General features: G+C 41.2%; 1 protein-coding gene across 11 annotated transcripts in view; it reads right to left on the bottom strand.

The window, feature by feature from the left end:
* The window catches only part of c2cd5 (C2 calcium dependent domain containing 5), a 51,567-nt gene that overhangs the window by 5,891 nt on the left and 26,823 nt on the right, over window positions 1-18,853 (bottom strand). For 4 of the 11 annotated variants that reach the window (XM_051656111.1, XM_051656113.1, XM_051656118.1 and 1 more), the window contains 14 exons: window positions 14,467-14,581; window positions 13,958-14,125; window positions 9,937-10,128; window positions 9,413-9,599; window positions 9,162-9,326; window positions 8,786-8,926; window positions 8,639-8,702; window positions 8,481-8,542; window positions 5,896-5,994; window positions 5,693-5,782; window positions 4,863-4,950; window positions 3,782-3,868; window positions 3,200-3,238; window positions 2,764-2,865 (listed from right to left, as the gene is read on the bottom strand). In XM_051656111.1, coding sequence (XP_051512071.1) covers window positions 2,764-2,865; window positions 3,200-3,238; window positions 3,782-3,868; window positions 4,863-4,950; window positions 5,693-5,782; window positions 5,896-5,994; window positions 8,481-8,542; window positions 8,639-8,702; window positions 8,786-8,926; window positions 9,162-9,326; window positions 9,413-9,599; window positions 9,937-10,128; window positions 13,958-14,125; window positions 14,467-14,581 — 1,599 coding nt within the window. Of the gene's footprint in view, window positions 1-2,763; window positions 2,866-2,918; window positions 3,118-3,199; window positions 3,239-3,781; window positions 3,869-4,862; window positions 4,951-5,692; window positions 5,783-5,895; window positions 5,995-8,480; window positions 8,543-8,638; window positions 8,703-8,785; window positions 8,927-9,161; window positions 9,327-9,412; window positions 9,600-9,936; window positions 10,129-13,957; window positions 14,126-14,466; window positions 14,582-18,853 lie in introns of those variants that run through there. The other 7 variants (XM_051656112.1, XM_051656119.1, XM_051656114.1 and 4 more) reach the window with 5 other exon arrangements.

Below are 18,853 nucleotides of genomic sequence, written 5' to 3'. Positions count from 1 at the left end.
GTAGTAATGTTTACAGTCAATATGTTGACTTGTACCTGGGTCTCAATCATTTAGCTGATGAAATGTTTAAAAAAATTTCTGAACGGGCCTTAAAATGAAACCCGACCCGTTCCCGAGATCGAGACTCTACTCTGCCCAAACGGTACTGTGAGATTTTAAGCCTGAACCCGAAATTGCTCACTTTCTTTATTATTTAATCTCCAAGCAAGTAGTGTTGCAATAGGCTGTATTTTATGTAAACACTGTAGGCTACATTCGTGACAGTATTGTAACCGTAAACATACAAGGTGCCTCAGCACACCAGAGCAGAAGGGAAAAAAAACATTGGCTTAAAGTTTATAAAGTGGTAAAACTTTGCTTGGCGTATAGGGTTGTTGCAGAGGTTTTTCTCCACTTTTTCACCCCAATTTGGAATGCCCAATTCCCAATGCGCTCTAAGTCCTTGTGGTGGCGTAGTTACCTCCACGTCTGAGACCGTCAATCCGCGCATCTTATCACGTGGCTTGATGAGCGGGTAACCGTGGAGACATAGCGCGTGTGGAGGCTTCACGCTATTCTCCGTGGCATCCACGCACAACTCACCACGTGCCCCACCGAGAGTGAACCACATTATAGCGACCACGAGGGGGTTACCCCATGTGACTCTACCCTCCCTAGCAACCATGCCAATTTGGTTGCTTAGGAGACCTGGCTGGAGTCACTCAGCACACCCTGGATTCGAACTCGTGACTCCAGGGGTGGTAGTCAGCGTCTTTACTCGCTGAGCTATCCAGGCCTCAAATTTAAGGCTTTTTAATACCTTTTTTCAAGACCTGAACAAATAAAATAAATACCATATCCCCATACCAAAGCAAACCAACACAATCTCAAAATAAAACATGTATCACAGACTCTTAGGGCATACTCACACTAGCCGGTTGCCTTGTACCATGCCCAAGCACGACTGTCCCCCCCCCCCCGCTGCCCTGCACTCACATTGCATTTAACGTTCCGGGCCTGAGCACACTTACGTCATTACGATGCAACTTTTTGTTTTGAAGAAAACAGGAAGAAAAGCACTCTTGCAGAGCACAATGGAGTCCATCATTGTAACGTTACTTTGTGGCTTATTTTGAATCGTTTGGGGCATGGTGACACACGGCCCTCTCACATGCCTAATTGTCGACAGCATCGTTACCACTGGAATATATCCTTTTCGTCCGATGAGCTGCCAGATTTACAGAGTGCATTCCGTACCTTCAGATACCGAACCCGCAGTTTTTTCAGCTTGTCAGGTCATTGCTCAATGGTTCTTTGGTATCCACGAGCACGAAGATAGTTGGGAATTTCACCAAATATTTCGTAGTCCTTGTGTGTTCTTGTGTGTTGTATCCAGTTGTTCCTGTATACTCTCGTCTGCCCAAATTTCCAGTAAACACTGCACCTATGCCGTAGACCAAAGTGATCCCGTTGCCCAGTCGCATCACTGACGTCATGTTTCGAGTTCCGTGCTCGGCCACGGTTAGCGATCACACTATATGCAAACCGTGCCTAAGCCAACTGAACCATGCCCGAGCCCACCTCTTCAAGCAGGCCAAGGCACGGTTCAGCGTACCATGTCCGGGCACGGTACGGAGCGATCACACTAGTCAAACGACCTGGAATCTGGGGGTCAAACGAGCTCGGGCACGGTACAGATTAACACTGCTTATCAGTACAACAGGGTAGGCTACATGCAAGTTTAAGACATGTTTTCCACATATATATCACATTAAAATTGATTTATGTACCATTATGTAAATAAATACAAATTAGAGGTTGACCGATATTGGATTGTGCAGATTGTGTCTGCCAATAGTTTTTTAAAATTGGTAGCCTATATAAAATGTTCTTAGTCTTTCCTTCCTGTGATGAGGAGGGCCAGACAGAGGCTACAAGAGTCCAAATTTAATTAAATTCCAGATGGGGTGTATTTGATTCATAGTGTGGAACTTTTAACTTCAAAGGCACTTTAACGTTGAAATACACCGAGGACTCTTATTTTGACATATTTGCGCTTCACTGCTTCCAGCTGCTCATTCAAACAATTAAGGGATAGGAAACTTGCACTCCTACAATAATCTACAACGTATTACAATATAAACAGTTAAATGTAAACATTGTTATATTTCATCAACACTATACTGTCTCATCATCATCAACAGTTGATCATTAGTGATCACTTGTCATAAATTTCCGATTTGGCTTAATGATTGTGAACTGCTCTACAACAGCTGAAATCACTCACAAGCCCTCACGTGCTTGGAGAAAATAACACAGTGCCACGTTTTCACTTTGAAGGATGCAGCGCATGCATTTATTTAATTAAATCATATTCTTTTGAAGTTTTACAATCACCTTAGGTCATATCACGATTCTTGTATTTCCACCCCCAAATTTAAGACCTCTTTAAATAAAAATTAAGACTTTTGTTGTATCATTTATGATATTTAAGACGTTTTATGACCTTACATTTTGGAAAACTTTTGAGAACCAATGAATGTTGTGTGTGGTTTCTTCTCCTCCTCCTACTTCTGTTTCTTCTATGGGGTTGAGTGCTGATATGTACACCAACAAAGAAGTTCTTGCATGTATTATGAACTCGGCAGGTTTGAATGTGCAGATATATGAGCGAGATTTGGATAAAGAGACATTTAAAGGTCCCTCTTAATATGGCATCTACTCTGACTAAGGTCTTTGTGATTGTATGTGTTTGTGTGCATGAGTATGCATGTGTGCTCCTACTTGTTTTAACTGATCCACGTCTTATGGTGTGAGCTTTCAGTCTAAGCTGCTCTATCCAGGAACTGCATCTGTCTGCAAAGGAACTGTAATCAACTGGGGGGGCTGGACACACACACACATACACACACACACACGTATAGACGGACATTCAGACACAGATAAACACAGATCGACACGCACACATACAGTACGCACACATAGGTGCACATGCAGTCAGACGACCCACGGACACGTACGTACGCACATGGACACACAATAGAGGGACACAGAGAACAGGAATCAGGACACAGAAAGAAAAGAAAGAAAAAAGGGGTAAAATGGATGATGCTGGGGTGTGTGCTGCAGCACTTCAATCTGTCACACACAAAAGGAGCAGAAATCAAACGAAAATAACCCTTCTGCCTCAAGAACTCGCTGCAAAGAATCACATACTGACCTCTGGCCGAGGGATGGCTGCCCGAAACATCTGAGAGACCTGCGACAACACACATAGGAAGCTTATGTTAAAGACGCAAATCATGAAAAACAGGATTTTCCCAAGATTTTGACGTATTTGAACGTTCAAAGCGCAAAGCTCCCTGTCTATTCCACCAAGACCATTTATTGAAACCAAGCTGCTAAAACTGTCATTGTAATGATGTCTAAGCCATGAGCACACTAACATGACCAACTACACTTACACTTACCTACACAAGTCTTAAAGGTACAGTAGCAACGACAACACGTGTAATTCTAAGGGCCAGACAGAGGGTGGAAAATGGTCATGTAAAACTAAATCATGAACTTTACCTTGATAATAACCAAACTTCAGGGGAGAAATAATGCTACAAATAGGATACTGCCCCTTTAAAACTGCAGCTCAGATATGAAATGATCCTAGAGTACGCTCTTGTTTATTACTTTACCTGGAAAGCACTTTGGTCAATTTCTGTTATTAAATGTGCTTTAGAAATGAAGTTGTACTGTACTGTAATTGTATTGTTTGAAATAGATAAAGTGTTCAGGGTTCAGGCTATACCTTTGGTGGAGCTGAGAGGGTTTGAAGAAGACGACTCAGCATTGAGCTCCAGATTGAACTGAAGTTGCTCGTCATTTTCTGTTATTGCTGCAATGGACATGAGACAGTGAAACACAGATTTTCAACAAAAATTCTACAAAAGTTATATCCTGATATTTTTCAGCCCAGGTCACGACATTCTATATACTGTATATCTCAACAATTATGTATTTGCTCTGAAATGGCTCAAAAGTTGTTTTTTTTATCAAATGAACCATCATTTTATCCAAACAGCCACTGTAGCCAAGCAGACTCAATAATTTAAAGGCACTGAATACAAATCTACTCAAAAATAATGAAGAATAAAAAGGCGCGTGTCCCACAGTTTCTCACTAAATGAACAAAAGGGAGAGTGAGATTTAAAAATGTTCATTGATATGCACTTTTATATTTATATTTTATATACAAAGATACATAGTAACTAAATAAAAAGCATTATTTTTCATGAATGAACAAGATGTGCAAAAACTTAGTTTTTGGAACCCAGTTGAATATTGCTACTATTGTGCGGCCAGGTCAAGTTTATTATTATTTTGAGGATTAGATTTGTTTTATTTACAAGTAATATATATTTCTGTCCTGTTTACATCAGCTTTTATTTTGACACTGAAAGTGCAGTGTGCAATTGACAGTTGACAGTGTTGGTGCTGGTGAACCTCCTTCTGCATCTCCTCCTTTTCTGTAATACCGTGCCATGTTTGTAACTTGTTGTGGTTACTAATGTTTGGAATTGCATGAATGCTTGAACCTGCAAGACTTTTCTTATACAATGCACGTGGACTGCTAATGCATGTGGAAGCAGTAAAAACACGAACCCATAAGCCCTGCACATGCACAGAACAGCGCATCACCGGGTTTACTCTGAAGCTCACACAGACCATGTTTATCTGTCTTTAATCGCAGCCTTTTGCAGTTTAATATCATATATGACCATATCGCCATATTGATGTTATTTTGATTAATGGTGCAACTTTATATCGGCAGCAAAATCATTACGATTATATTGTGAATAATCGATATATTGCCCAGCCCTAATGCTTACCCTTTATCAGGGTCTTGTCCCCACTTTGTCTTCCATTCTCAAGAGTCTGATCTTTGTAAAAACTCATTGCAACAGCTGTCACCGCCACCTGTCAATCAAACATTGACCAATCACATGGAACAGAGATAAAAGGAAAAAAATGAAACCGACCTTAAGGGCTCCATTCTCTATTTGACTACAAAATGAACGTTTAATATAATATTTAACAACTTCAAATGTACTACATTTAAATGTATGCCGTTGACAGACGCTGTTATCCAAAATCCATTCAAGTAGTACATTATCTCATCATGTGTGTTTCCATTTAAGAATGTAAACTTGCAGGGGGCCTGGGTATCTCAGCGAGTATTGACGCTGATTACCACACCTGGAGTCACAAGTTCGAACCCAGAGTGTGCTGAGTGACTCCAGTCAGGTCTCCTAAGCAACCAAATTGGCCGGTTGCTAGGGAGGGTAGAGTCACATGGGGTAACCTCCTCGTGGTCGCGATTAGTGGTTCTTGCTCTCAATGGGGCGCGTGGTAAGTTGTGCGTGGGTCGCGGAGAGCAGCACGAGCCTCCACATGCTGTGAGTCTCCGCGGTGTCATGCACAACAAGCCACGTGATAAGATGCTCAGATTGACGGTCTCAGAAGCGGAGGCAACTGAGACTTGTCCTCTGCCACCCGGATTGAGGTGAGTAACCGCGCCACCACGAGGACCTACTAGGTAGTGGGAATTGGGCATTCCAAATTGGGAGAAAAGGGGATAAAAAAAAGAATGTAAACTTGCAAAGCTTCTGAGGTGGTTTCAGTGCCACCATTCACATGGTGTTAACAGCTGTGTTCTCACCTGTATGAGCTCATCTTCAGGTACAGCCACGTTGAAGTTCAGGTGACAGAGACAGCAGGGGATCATCGACCGCAGTTTGAAGTACAAGCTCTACAGAGCACACATATATTACAGGCTCATGTTAAAGCAGTGATTAGCAAAAACATGCTCAAACAATTTAACAATGATTCTGTTGATCTTTCCAGATCACACTATGTATTCACCTTAAGAAGATTCTCACAGAGGTCACTGAAAATCTTATTCAGTCCCTGATTGGTCAGGTTGGCGTTGTTAAGGCGGAAGACCCTCACGGAGGTAAACATCTGATGCACAAGACAAATATGACTGTACATGGATAAACTGACAAGCTCCTAACATCTACTCACTCAAATTTGGTGGTAAATTCAATGTCTGGCAGATAATAGGACAATATGGAGCTAGATTTCTGACAAAAATTATTTAATAAAATGTAATAGTTTTTGTGGCATATTTTTTAGATTAGTAAAGGTGAAATTAGCTGTAAATTCAAAAATTCAAAACGCAGAAATTCAGATCTTAGATTCAGAAGTCGAACGGAGCATTTTGGCCAATCATAGCTCTGTGATTGGCCAAATGATCCGTTCAACTTTTCTGAAACCCACTGTTTTTCCTGGAGAACCCGGAAGCTTGACCTCTGGCCTACTTTCTGTAAGATCTGAATTTCTGCATTTTGAATTTTAGAATACTGAATTTTATATTGAATTTTCAATATTTTATTTCTTCTTCAGCTGTAACTTTATATATATATATATACACAGTATATATTCATATTAACAGCTAATTTCACCTCTTAAATTCAGAACAAAAAATCTGCTGTTTAAAAATACAAATCTATAAAATACGCCATAAAAACAATTTAATTCTGTTAAAGGTGCACTCAGCGGGGGCCTGGGTAGCTCAGTGAGTAAAGACGCTGACTACCACCCCTGGAGTTGTGAGTTCGAATCCAGGGCGTGCTGAGTGACTCCAGCCAGGTCTCCTAAGCAACCAAATTGGCCCGGTTGCTAGGGAGGGTAGAGTCACATGGGGTAACCTCCTCGTGGTCGCTATAATGTGTGGTTATCGCTCTCGGTGGGGCACATGGTGAGTTGTGCGTGGATGCCGTGGAGAATAGCGCTAGGTCTCTGCGGTAACGCGCTCAACAAGCCACGTGATAAGATGCGCGGACTGACGGTCTCAGACGCGGAGGCAAATGAGATTCGTCCTCCGCCACCCGAATTGAGGCAAGTCACTACGCCACCATGAGGACTTAGAGCGCATTGGGAATTGGGCATTCCAAATTGGGAGAAAATCAAAAAACAAAAAAATTTAAAATAAAAGGTGCACTCAGCGATTCCTGAGAAACACTGTTGATATTTGAACTAAACTGCCAATACAAACACATCCCTTCCTTCAGTGCTCCTTTGGAAGCTCCGCCCCCCAAATTCATGCACGCGAGACGGTTTTACGCACACCAGCTCCAGACACTCACATCTCTCCTGCTACTAAATCTAACATCACAACAACAGCATATATGGGCTCTGTGAAACATAGCAAAATTTATGTTTCCCACCTATCGAGAAGAAAAAGAGCAACTTCTGCCTCCGTCTTCAAGCCTTTTACCTCTCTGAGGTCTCTCCACCACTGAAAAGCCTTGCCGATGTTGACCCTCGACATAATCCTTCTTTTAGTTTCCATTCATCTGACCTTTTTCTCTTGGTCTGTTTCTCAGCCATTTGTCCTCCTTGGAGTTTAGAAAGATTTGCCATCGCTCTTCTAATGAATTTCCTTCTCGCTCTGCCCCCACCTCCCATCCTGTGCACATGCAAGAACCACTCCCTGTTGCTGATTGGCTGGAGTATTGTTGTGTGGATCGGTCTGATCCACTTTGTTTTTGTCCCATTTACAGAGCCAGGGCAGTGCACAAATACTATATTGTTTTTTCAGCCCACCCACAGAACGGACAGCTAGCAGACTGTGATATTTGCAGAATTTAGAATTACTGAGTGCACCTTTAAATGTCACGTCTAGAATTCAAATTGAGGAAATTCAAATTCAAAACTATAAAATACGCCATGGAAAATAACATATTGTTAAATGCCAAGTCTAAAAATTCTAATTCAAATCTTTTTGTCATTAATCTAGCTCTACAGGACAACAGTAATGTTCTTCATTGTTAAATTTCTTTATTGCTGATTGGATCCTTTGACATCTATGCTGAATTTTGATGAAAACAAAATGCTCTGCATTGCTAAAGCCCTTCTGCCTTTTGTTGAGTCTTGTCTTCTTTTTTTTTTCTCCCAAATTTGGAATGCCCAATTTCCAATGCGCTCTAAGTCCTCATGGTGGTGTAGTGACTCGCCTCAATCCGGGTGGCGGAGGATGAATCTCAGTTGCCTCCGCGTCTGAGACCGTCAATCCGCGCATCTTTTCACGTGGTTTGTTGAGCACGTTACTGCGGAGACATAGCGCATGTGGAGGCTTCACGCTATTCTCCGAGGCATCCACGCATAACTCACCACGCGCCCCACCGAGAGCGAGAACCACATTATAGCGATCACGAGGTGGTAACCCTATGTGACTCTACCCTCCTAGCAACCGGGCCAATTTGGTTGCTTAGGAGACCAGGCTGGAGTCAGCACGCCTGGGATTCGAAATCGCGACTCCAGGGGTGGTAGTGAGCATCAATACTCGCTGAGCCACCCAGGCCCCGAGTCTTGTCTTCTTGAAGAAGTAAAGACATCAACATACTCCCTGCAGACAAGGACAGATTCAAAGTTATGAACTGTACCTGTATGGCTGAAGTCCAGTTCTGAATACCAGGCATAATTTCAGTGTTGCAGCTGTAGAATCCTGAAGCGAAGGCAAGAGAACACACCCATATATATGTTAACATACAGTCCAGGTAACATAGATTTACAGTTTAACAATGGCAGTAGAGATGTGCACCTGGTGGCATAGGGGAATCAGTCAGAAGTGCATGTATATCTTCCACAGCGTCCGTGTCATCAATCTAGAAGAGAATCCAAACATCAGGGGGACTGATCCACCTATCCATCCATCCATCCATCCATCCTCAGAATAAAGTTATCTTACCTCCAGTACAAAGGCATCCTTCTTTCCATGGGATAAGTCTAATTCAGTTACCTCGTCAGAGCTCTCTGAGTGAGAGCGGAAGAGGCGGGACCTCTGCCGGGGCTCAGGGATTGGTGAACCAATTATCTCTTCAACAACCTCCTATAAGAGAAACAAATAAATAAACAAAACAATGAGCCAAATACACCAGTCAATCAGACGGGAGTCTTAAGCTCTGTCTCAAAACCAAGTGAGCTGCCAAGCAAAACAGCATTTTGGGGCAAAAATCTCCTGTGTAAAACTGTTAGTAACAAACAAATCCCTGAAGTAGCTCAGAGTAACCTGCTACTCTCAGAGAGCTAATGTAGTGCGAAGAAGCGTTTGTGTGTGTGCTTACAGGTGGGTTGACTTCATATAGTTCTTTGTTTTTAGCTATGGTGTCGTTGATTTTCTTTTGCATATTGGAGATGTGCTGCTCGTATGTGATGTCGCTGGGAGTTTTTCCTGCTATCTGGATTCTTCCAGGACTGGGTAACGCTGTCAGATAGACTCCTGTGGCAGACTGGACACAACATTCACACAACAGATATCAGCAGCACATACACTCATGTTTAATGAACTGAGCATTGTGTGTAATGACAGACTGACCGCCAGTCCTAGCAGCATTGTCTCTCCCACGCTGATCTGGATGCGCAGGCCGAACAGAGAGTTCATGCCACGTAGCTTCAGCTTGTTCATCAGCTGTGTGTGAAGCTCGTACTCTAGGAAAGGAAGAAGGTTGCTGATGGCTGTGGCGTTTCCCTCCCCTTGGGCCTTCTTTTTGGTCCGACACAGCCTACGGTGGGGTGGAGATTGAGTCGAGTGAGAAAGGATCAGACTTTTACAGGTTAAGCTGCACATTATGTGTCCACGTGTGCGTTTGTAAACAAGGGAAATGTTCGGAACGTCAAACTACCATACTACTCCTACTAGAAATGCAGTACGCAATATGAATGCTGTGCATGATATATTCATTTTCTAAATGCAGAAAATATCTGGATGACAACCAGACAATTGCATGTTGTTTCAGATGCAATTTTCAAAATACAGCACATGCTGTGCATTATGAAGTATGTACTGTATGTATTTCATTCTGAGCACACCCAGTGGTTTCTGTTCTATACAGGATATACCTGGCTTGAATCAGGCAGCCCTTGCCAGTGATGTTCGCTTCTGTAGGCAAGTCTATTGTGGTGAAGAGAACATCGGGCACTTTGAAGCGGCGACAGCAGTAGCAGTAGGTGAGCTGCGCAGGAAATGGTATATTCAACTCATCGTACGGTATGTGACAGAAACCACAGCCAGGGGGCGCCACCTCCTCAAATCTGACAGACATAAATGGCGCAATTAATACAGCATAACCTAGGGTGGCACATTCAGACAAAACACACTGATCCAAGCAACCTCATGAGGTAAGGGAGAATAAATATCATGTATAAATGTGAGTATTAAAAAAATATATATTTTGTAAAGTTTACATTATTTTTTAAACATAAAAACGCACAAAATACATATGCGGAGACAGGCAACTGTTTTTCCCTTTGTTATGAAGTCCTTGGGACTTGACTTGGTTAGTAGCTGTAAAAAAAAAAAAAAAAAAAAAATGGACCTTTGCGAAAACACACAGACACACACACACACACACACACACACACACACACACTGATATAATTAGTATTGTTTAGTATTGAGATTAAAGAGATAGTTCACCCAAAAATGTAAAATTCTGTAATTATTTACTCACCCTCAAGTCGTTCCAACCCTGTATGACTTAAAGGAATTGTTCTCTCAAAAATTAAAATTCTCTCATCATTTAGTCACTGGATGACTTTCTTATGCAGAACACAAACAAAGATTTTTAAAAGAAAATTTCAGCTCTGTTGGTCCTCACAATGCAAGTGAGTGGTGACCAGAGCTTTGAAGGCCCAAAAGGCAGTATAAAAGTAATTCATAAGACTCCAGTGGTTAAATCCATATCTTCTGAAGTAATTTGATAGGTGTGGGTGAGAATCAAATACATTTTTAAGTCCTTTGTTAACTGTAAATCTACAATTTCACTTTCACCTCCGCATTCTGGCATGGAAGTGACTTTCACTTTCACACTCAGCCACTTACTGGTTGGGGCTGGTTAAAGGTGGAGACTGATAGTAAAATAGGACTTAAATATTGATCTGTTTCTTAAAGGTGCAGTATGTAAGATTCAGGAACCCTTGTTATTAATGACACCTGTGGCCGTTAAGTGAACTGCAGCCTGTTGCTCATGCTTGCGCTCGTGCACACACTCCATAGGGAAGCGAGCATCAACCAAAACAGAGACTGAACGTGATTCACCAGCATCATGCTAAACAGATGAGATAGCATAATTAAAATTACACAGTTATGATTGTTTTACTACAAACTTTGAGACTGCATATTATATTTGACTCTCCAGTGCTGGAACAGGGCTAAAACAAAGTGTGGATATAGGTCTGACTATGCGAGACTGTAGTTTGAAGTAATCACTTTTCTTTGCATGATACATTGACTGTATTTAGACGATAGCGATGTCAGCGTTAGCTAGCTAGCCAGCTTTATCAATAGCTGTTAGCTAAATTTGGTGGATGATGACAGTAGCTGTTTATAAAATAGACTGTACATTATAAATATGTTGACACAATTCAGTATTGATCTGTCATTTTGATATATCGATGCGCTATTGTTTTATAATAATAGATTATATATATTTTCTGTATAACCAAGTTACGTTACACTAATGAATGGAGCTTTTTTTCTTTTTCTTTTTTTTCTCCCAATTTGGAATGCCAAATGTGCTTTTTAAGTCCTCGTGGTTGCGTAGTGATTCGCCTCAGTCCAGGTGGTGGAGGACGAATCCCAGTTGCCTCCGCATCCGAGACCATCAACCCGTGCATCTTATCACGTGGCTTGTTGAACGCGTTGCCACAGAGACATAGCGTGTGTGGAGGCTTCACGCCATCCACCGCGGAATCTACGCTCAACTCACCACGTGCCCCACCGAGAACGAACCACATTATAGTGACCACGAGGAGGTTACTCCATGTGACTCCACCCTCCCTAGTAACCGGGCCAATTTGGTTGCTTAGGAGACCTGGCTGGAGTCACTCAGCACACCCTGGGATTCGAACTAGCGAACTCCAGGGGTGGTAGCCAGCGTCTTTTACCACTGAGCTACCCAGGCCCCCTTATATATGGGTCTTTTTGCATTATCTTGAACATAGTCCAGCATTCATTTCATGTGTTATTGTAGTTTACCTTGCTGAATAATTACAGATGAACATTATGTCAGTTACTGTGAATCAGCATACCTGACTTTTAGTATAAAGAGAAGATCGTGAAATTATTTGAAAGTTACGAAGCAAGGTAGTTTGCAATTCGTAAGCGTAAGCAGGCAAGATCAATTTATCTAAAATGACACAGATCAATCCTTATGGCACTATATTTCACATGCTTTGCAGTTATGTAAGCTTACCTGTCCAATAAGAAGAACGCCAATTCAGGGTCAGTTTTGATCCCCAAAACCGAACGAAGGTCCCTCCAGGAATCAAATGTCCTGCCGATGTTCACTCTAGTTTTCGCTCGACCACGATCACATTCCCGCTTAGCCAGACGGGATTCAGTAGATAAATATTTTTTTGTTTTACTCTGTGTTTGTGTATTTGTCGGTGTTGTGCTGGAGCCGGATGTTTGCTGGATTCCATCTCTAAGATAACGTTACCTAGTGTTGCAGTTTGTTGTCGCTGTTGAATAGCGGAAGAGAAGCGATTACTGAGGCAAGGCTCTCGGGAGCGCGCATAAACGTCACATCCTTTGGATTTTCTCGGCAAAAGCGACCCGCTCCCTTCGCATGAAAATCAGTCTACAGGCTTTAATAGGCAACCTAGGAAGTCCGGGAAGGGCTCATTTTTTAAGTTGCGTTACAAGCCGTTCACACATTGGCAAAAAAAAAAAAGGCGATATTGCATGAACATTTTTACATACTGCACCTTTAACCAAGTCAAGTCAAATTTATTTGTATAGCGCTTTTCACAACAGGTGTTGTTTCAAAGCAGCAATATGTGAAATTATGCATAACAGAAAATGAATTAATATAATGCCAATATTAGTTATAAATGTTTAGAACTATTAGTGGTTAAAATTAGTAAACTAAGTAAATGTTGTGGGTCAATGATTAAACAAAATTTTTGTCACACCTATTATATTGCTTCAGAAGATATAGATTTAACCACTGGAGTCATATGGGTTACTTTATTGCCTCTTTTAAGTAATTTTTGGACCTTCTGAGTTCTGGTCACCACTCAATTGCATTGTATGGACCAACAGAACTGAGATATTCTTCTAAAAATCTTCATTTGTGTTCTGCAGAAGAAAGAAAGTCATACACATCTGGGATGGCATGAGGGTGAGTAAATGATAAAAGAATTGTAATTTTTGGGTGAACTGTTCCTTTAAGAGAGCTACTGCAAAGAGAAGACTTTCAGTGAATAACTTACATTTCAGTCTGTTCCTCTTACACAAAGCTTTCATATGGCTTCAGAAGATTTAAAATATAGTGCACCATAGGGGTGGGCGATATGACCAAAATCTTATATCACGATAACAATATATAGTATAACCATATAGTTAAATTTAAAGAAAATCAATAAAAATAGGTTTATATTTTAAACACAGGTATTGTAATGCCTATTTTATTTTATTTTTCTATTTTTTGGGGGATAATCCAGTCAGTGAATTAAATACTTTCTAAATGAAAACTACTTCTTCTTAGGTTATATAATTTTCTCATTATTTATAACTTGACAAACATAGTCAAACTTAAAAAAATAAAATAACAAATAAAAACTTGGTTATAAATCAACCGTACCACTGTGCTAAGGCAAACATGGCCGGTTTATTTCATAATATCAAACATCAATTCAACAGAATTTTAGTAAGGGTGAGGATGTGTCGTTTAGAAGAAAAAAGCAGCATTAACATTCTTCAAAATTTCTCATTTTGTGTTTCACAAAGTCATAGAGTTGAAGTAAATGATGACAGAATTTAAATTTTTGGGTCAAGTATTCCTTTAAGTGTCCTTTTTCTGGAGGCTAAAGATGTGTGTGTGTGTGTGTGTTTGTGTACAACGTGTCATTAACCTACCCTAAAGAGGCTGAACTACCCATATCCCCCTCGACCCTCTCTGCCCCTGTAGAAAAGACAAGCGGTTGCCGTGACAACCTGTAGTCGGTGTCCAGTGGGCCATCCTGCATGAATCTGGAGCTGAGGATCGCCGCAGTGCCCGATGCCGACAGAATACACACCTCCTCGCTGCACAAACATACACAGAGAGAACACACATAATGAGAGCCTCTCCTCGCCGATGAGTTGGTATTTGAGGGTATTTTCACACTTGATATCAGAGTTTAGTCGATTTGGCTGGCATGAAAGCTGTCTTGCGGAAGTGAACTGCTATTAGGGATGTATAATTTGCCTATGTAAGGGACAATATACAGACAGTACAGTCACACTCACAAAATAAAACCAGACAGAATGATCAGGAACCCAACACAAAATAGACGTACAAGGGTAGGGGGGAGAAGGATAGCATTGAACTCGGAATCAGACCGAGCAATTGCACTAAGTGTGAAAAGTGTGTGTTTGTTTAGTACCAGATGCTGGTGGATTCGCTGTACCCCAACACAGCGTGGCAGCCGAGAGCTTTGGCATGCGACTTTATTTCCTGACGGATCTCCTCCCACCAGGCATCTCGTGTCTCTGGTTCGTCTGAAACAAACACAGATGCAACGTCATGCAAGCTGTTAGCACACAAACATTCCTTCTCACTGTAGGCAGCGTACTAGCCATGTTAGCTGCTTTCTTTATGCTCCCAGTTAAAGGAATGTTTCGGGTTCAATACAAGTTAAGCTCAATCTACTGCAACTGGCATAATGTTCATTACCACAACATTCCTTTACGAATCTGGCACTACTTACAATAGTGCGCATGCTTATTTGCGTAAAACGTATTTATTTACTTTTTATTCTATATCAATATCAATGAATGTGCAATTTAGATTTTGAGGTCAATACTAAAACGATTACTATTCCAAATCAGGTGAATATAAAAAGACTCTGTTCCATTTGTCCAAATGCTGAATGCTATTTAATAATAAAAAGCAAGACATATAAGCATTTGAACTGTGACAGATTGTCATCAGGGGAGCAAACCATGTGCTAAAGCAAACACGGCTAGTACCTGAGATTTTCTCTTAGACGCAACACACACATGCACGCACAGGTGCTCACACGCTCTCTGAGAGCAAGGGGTTTTCACAACTCTCATGGGAGCAAACTCCCCTGCCTGTTTACCACATACTAGAAGAGGGCTGAGGAAGATGATGATGGTGGGGACGAAGAGGACAGTGGTGTGATTAACAGTGACTTCCCATTCTCCTGAATGACAGCTCTTATTAACTAAGCTACAACAGTAGGCAGAGCATTCATTCCCCTGCAAGTGCAGTCATGCTTCAGAACATGGATTCTCAATGAAGGACAAACTCCATCCTCTCCTGGATAAACAGCCAACAGCAGGAGGGAGTTTAGTGAATAAAGGTGACATTAGAAGAGAAGTGCACAACAGAAAAGGATATATCAGAAGCAGAATTACGTGCAAAATGAACTAATGTTCATCTTACACTGCTATTAAATCTTTAAACCACTAGTTATCAAAGTAGCAGATCATTCATATAAACTACTTGAACTCTAGTTCTCCAATGCACTTAAGTGTGAGGTCATTGGCTGAGCACTTAAAATAGGGGTGTACCAAACAGTATATTACAATGACTCCCCAAAATGAACCATCTGAGCATGCACTTGCTATTAAAAATATAATACAACTTTCAGAATTTCCGAGGAAACTGCTGTCATACAACTCTTTGACTAAAAGCAGACTATTGTGTATGTCTGCTTCTCTGTACCTTCTCTGGATTGGTAGATCAAGTGGTCATGTGATCAGGGAGAAGGGGACGCTAGGTAAGGGGTTGGGTGAGGCGCAGTTAAAACAGATCAGAAATGATCAGCCAGAGCAGAGAACAGCCACAAACTCAGCTGAAGCATGCAACAGCCTCATTCATTCAGAAGCACAGCACATGGCAGCTCATGCAACACACACTACTGGGGAAAAGCTTGAGTGTGTATGTGTGCACATCTGTGTTCATGTGGGATTGTCCATGTTGAGACTATAAATATTGTGCAGGGCTACAACAAATTACAAGTTGTTGCCTTTACACATTTCATTCATTTTTAAATGTCACTTTCCACGAATAGGGTGCACATTGGTGTCCAACTTTTTTTCAAGCAATCAAGGAATTTTATTTCTCACATTTTTATTATTTTATTTGTCTACTGACAATCATAATCTTTCTATGTCCAACAGTGTGTACATGCATCACAGATGTAATTTTTTTTCTGTGTCATTTCAAGCACATCTCTAATTCTGTGTTGTGTTTAATAGAATTATGTGGTGCCGACTCCTTTGTCTTGCTAAGGGTAATTTCACTGCTAACATTTTATGTATCCAAAATACAAACAATTAAATAATATTTCCACACTTTTTGCGTAATTTGGCGAATGACACCCAATAAGCGATATTCACATTAAATTTTCTTCATACTTGTCATTTGTCTCTTATTTCATCACAATTATTAGGATTGGAAATCGTTTTGGTGTGGTGGAAATAACGGCACACCAAACTGTGGGATAGGGCTGAAACGATCAGTCGACGTTATCGACAATAAAAAATTGTTGACAAAAAAATCTTCGTTGTCGAATAGTCGTTTTATCTCATTTAACGCAACATGAGATAATTTGAAGCGCTAATGATGACGTGCGAGAACAGCACTTCAGCTTGCGCCTGATTGAGGAGAGGAAGAAAACACATCGTTATATCTTTATTGCATCCTTTATTAAAGTTCAAACAATAAGAAAGCGGGTTGTGTAAATAAGCACGATCTCCGAAACTGGCATTTCTCTGTGCGGTCAGAGCCAGCATCAATCTTCTCCCGGCTGATACACCCTCTCGCGCGGAGACGCTCATCCTTCACACGCGCTTGCTGCAGCTAGATTATAACATGATGGCTCGCGATGTAGTGAATCATAATATAAATGTGTCATGGACGGTGTGTATCTTATCGTAAAGAAAATCGGCGATACGCAGCACTATTAAGCAGAAGAGGTTTTTTTTTTTTGTAAGTTAAAAATAGATCGAAGTTAACAAAAAGGTGAGAGAGTGTAGTCTTAGACCATTATACAATGCAAAAAAATAAAAAATTATTAAAAATAAATTTATGTCTTTTTTGGTTTGTTTTCCAATATAGATACACTATATTGCCAAAAGTATTCGCTCACCCATCCAAATAATTGAATTCAGGTGTTCCAATCACTTCCATGGCCACAGGTGTATAAAATGAAGCACCTAGGCATGCAGACTGCTTCTACAAACATTTGTGAAAGAATGGGCCGCTCTCAGGAGCTCAGTGAATTCCAGCGTGGTACTGTGATAGGATGCCACCTGTGCAACAAGTACAGTCGTGAAATTTCCTCGCTACTAAATATTCCACAGTCAACTGTCAGTGGTATTATAACAAAGTGGAAGTGATTGGGAATGACAGCAACTCAGCCACGAAGTGGTAGGCCACATAAAATGACAGAGCGGGGTCAGCGGATGCTGAGGCGCATAGTGCGCAGAGGTCACCAACTTTCTGCAGAGTCAATCGCTACAGACCTCCAGAGTTCATGTGGCCTTCAGATTAGCTCAAGAACAGTGCGTAGAGAGCTTCATGGAATGGGTTTCCATGGCCGAGCAGCTGCATCCAAGCCATACATCACCAAGTGCAATGCAAAGCGTCGGATGCAGTGCTGTAAAGCACGCCGCCACTGGACTCTAGAGCAGTGGAGACGCGTTCTCTGGAGTGACGAATCACGCTTCTCCATCTGGCAATCTGATGGACGAGTCTGGGTTTGGCGGTTGCCAGGAGAACGGTACTTGTCTGACTGCATTGTGCCAACTGTTAAGTTTGGTGGAGGGGGATTATGGTGTGGGGTTGTTTTTCAGGAGCTGGGCTTGGCCCCTTAGTTCCAGTGAAAGGAACTCTGAATGCTTCAGCATACCAAGAGATTTTGGACAATTCCATGCTCCCAACTTTGTGGGAACAGTTTGGGGATGGCCCCTTCCTGTTCCAACATGACTGCGCACCAGTGCACAAAGCAAGGTCCATAAAGACATGGATGAGCGAGTTTGGTGTGAAAGAACTTGACTGGCCTGCACAGTCATGTCCTGACCTCAACCCGATAGAGCACCTTTGGGATGAATTAGAGCGAAGACTGCGAGCCAGGCCTTCTCGTCCAACTTCAGTGTCTGACCTCACAAATGCGCTTCTGGAAGAATGGTCAAAAATTCCCATAAACACACTCCTAAACCTTGTGGAAAGCCTTCCCAGAAGAGTTGAAGCTGTTATAGCTGCAAAGGGTGGGCCGACATCATATTAAACCCTATGGATTAGGAATGGGATGTCACTTAAGTTCATATGCGTCTAAAGGCAGATGAGAGAATACTTTTGGCAATATAGTGCATCTAAAACTCCTTACGTACATTTACTTTAGAAGTTATACTGCAGAAGAAAAATTTTGTTATTGGAGAATGCTGAATATAATATTTAATATATTTTAATATTTTAAAATATTAGATACATTCACCTGAGAAGCAACATAAGATTTTTAGACTTGATTTCAGAGAATATATACGAATATAAGAATATTTTGCCTTTACTGCATTAGCAGAAGTATGAACAAGTGAAAAAAAATACACTAATATACAAAATAAACACACAACCTTTCAAGTCAAAGCACAAGCTGAATAATCGGCTAAGAGCTAATGATTAATCGTTGCAATAATCGCCCGAATAGTCGAATAATCGTTCTAATAATCGTTCGATTAATCGATTATCAAAATAATCATTAGTTGCAGCCCTACTGTGGGTTAGTCGTAATTTTTGAAAAA

The sequence above is a fragment of the Myxocyprinus asiaticus genome, chromosome 26 (genome assembly GCF_019703515.2).
Source record: "Myxocyprinus asiaticus isolate MX2 ecotype Aquarium Trade chromosome 26, UBuf_Myxa_2, whole genome shotgun sequence".
NCBI lineage: Eukaryota > Metazoa > Chordata > Actinopteri > Cypriniformes > Catostomidae > Myxocyprinus > Myxocyprinus asiaticus.
Note: the sequence above shows the minus strand (reverse complement) of the source record. Positions and strands in the feature narration are given on the sequence as shown.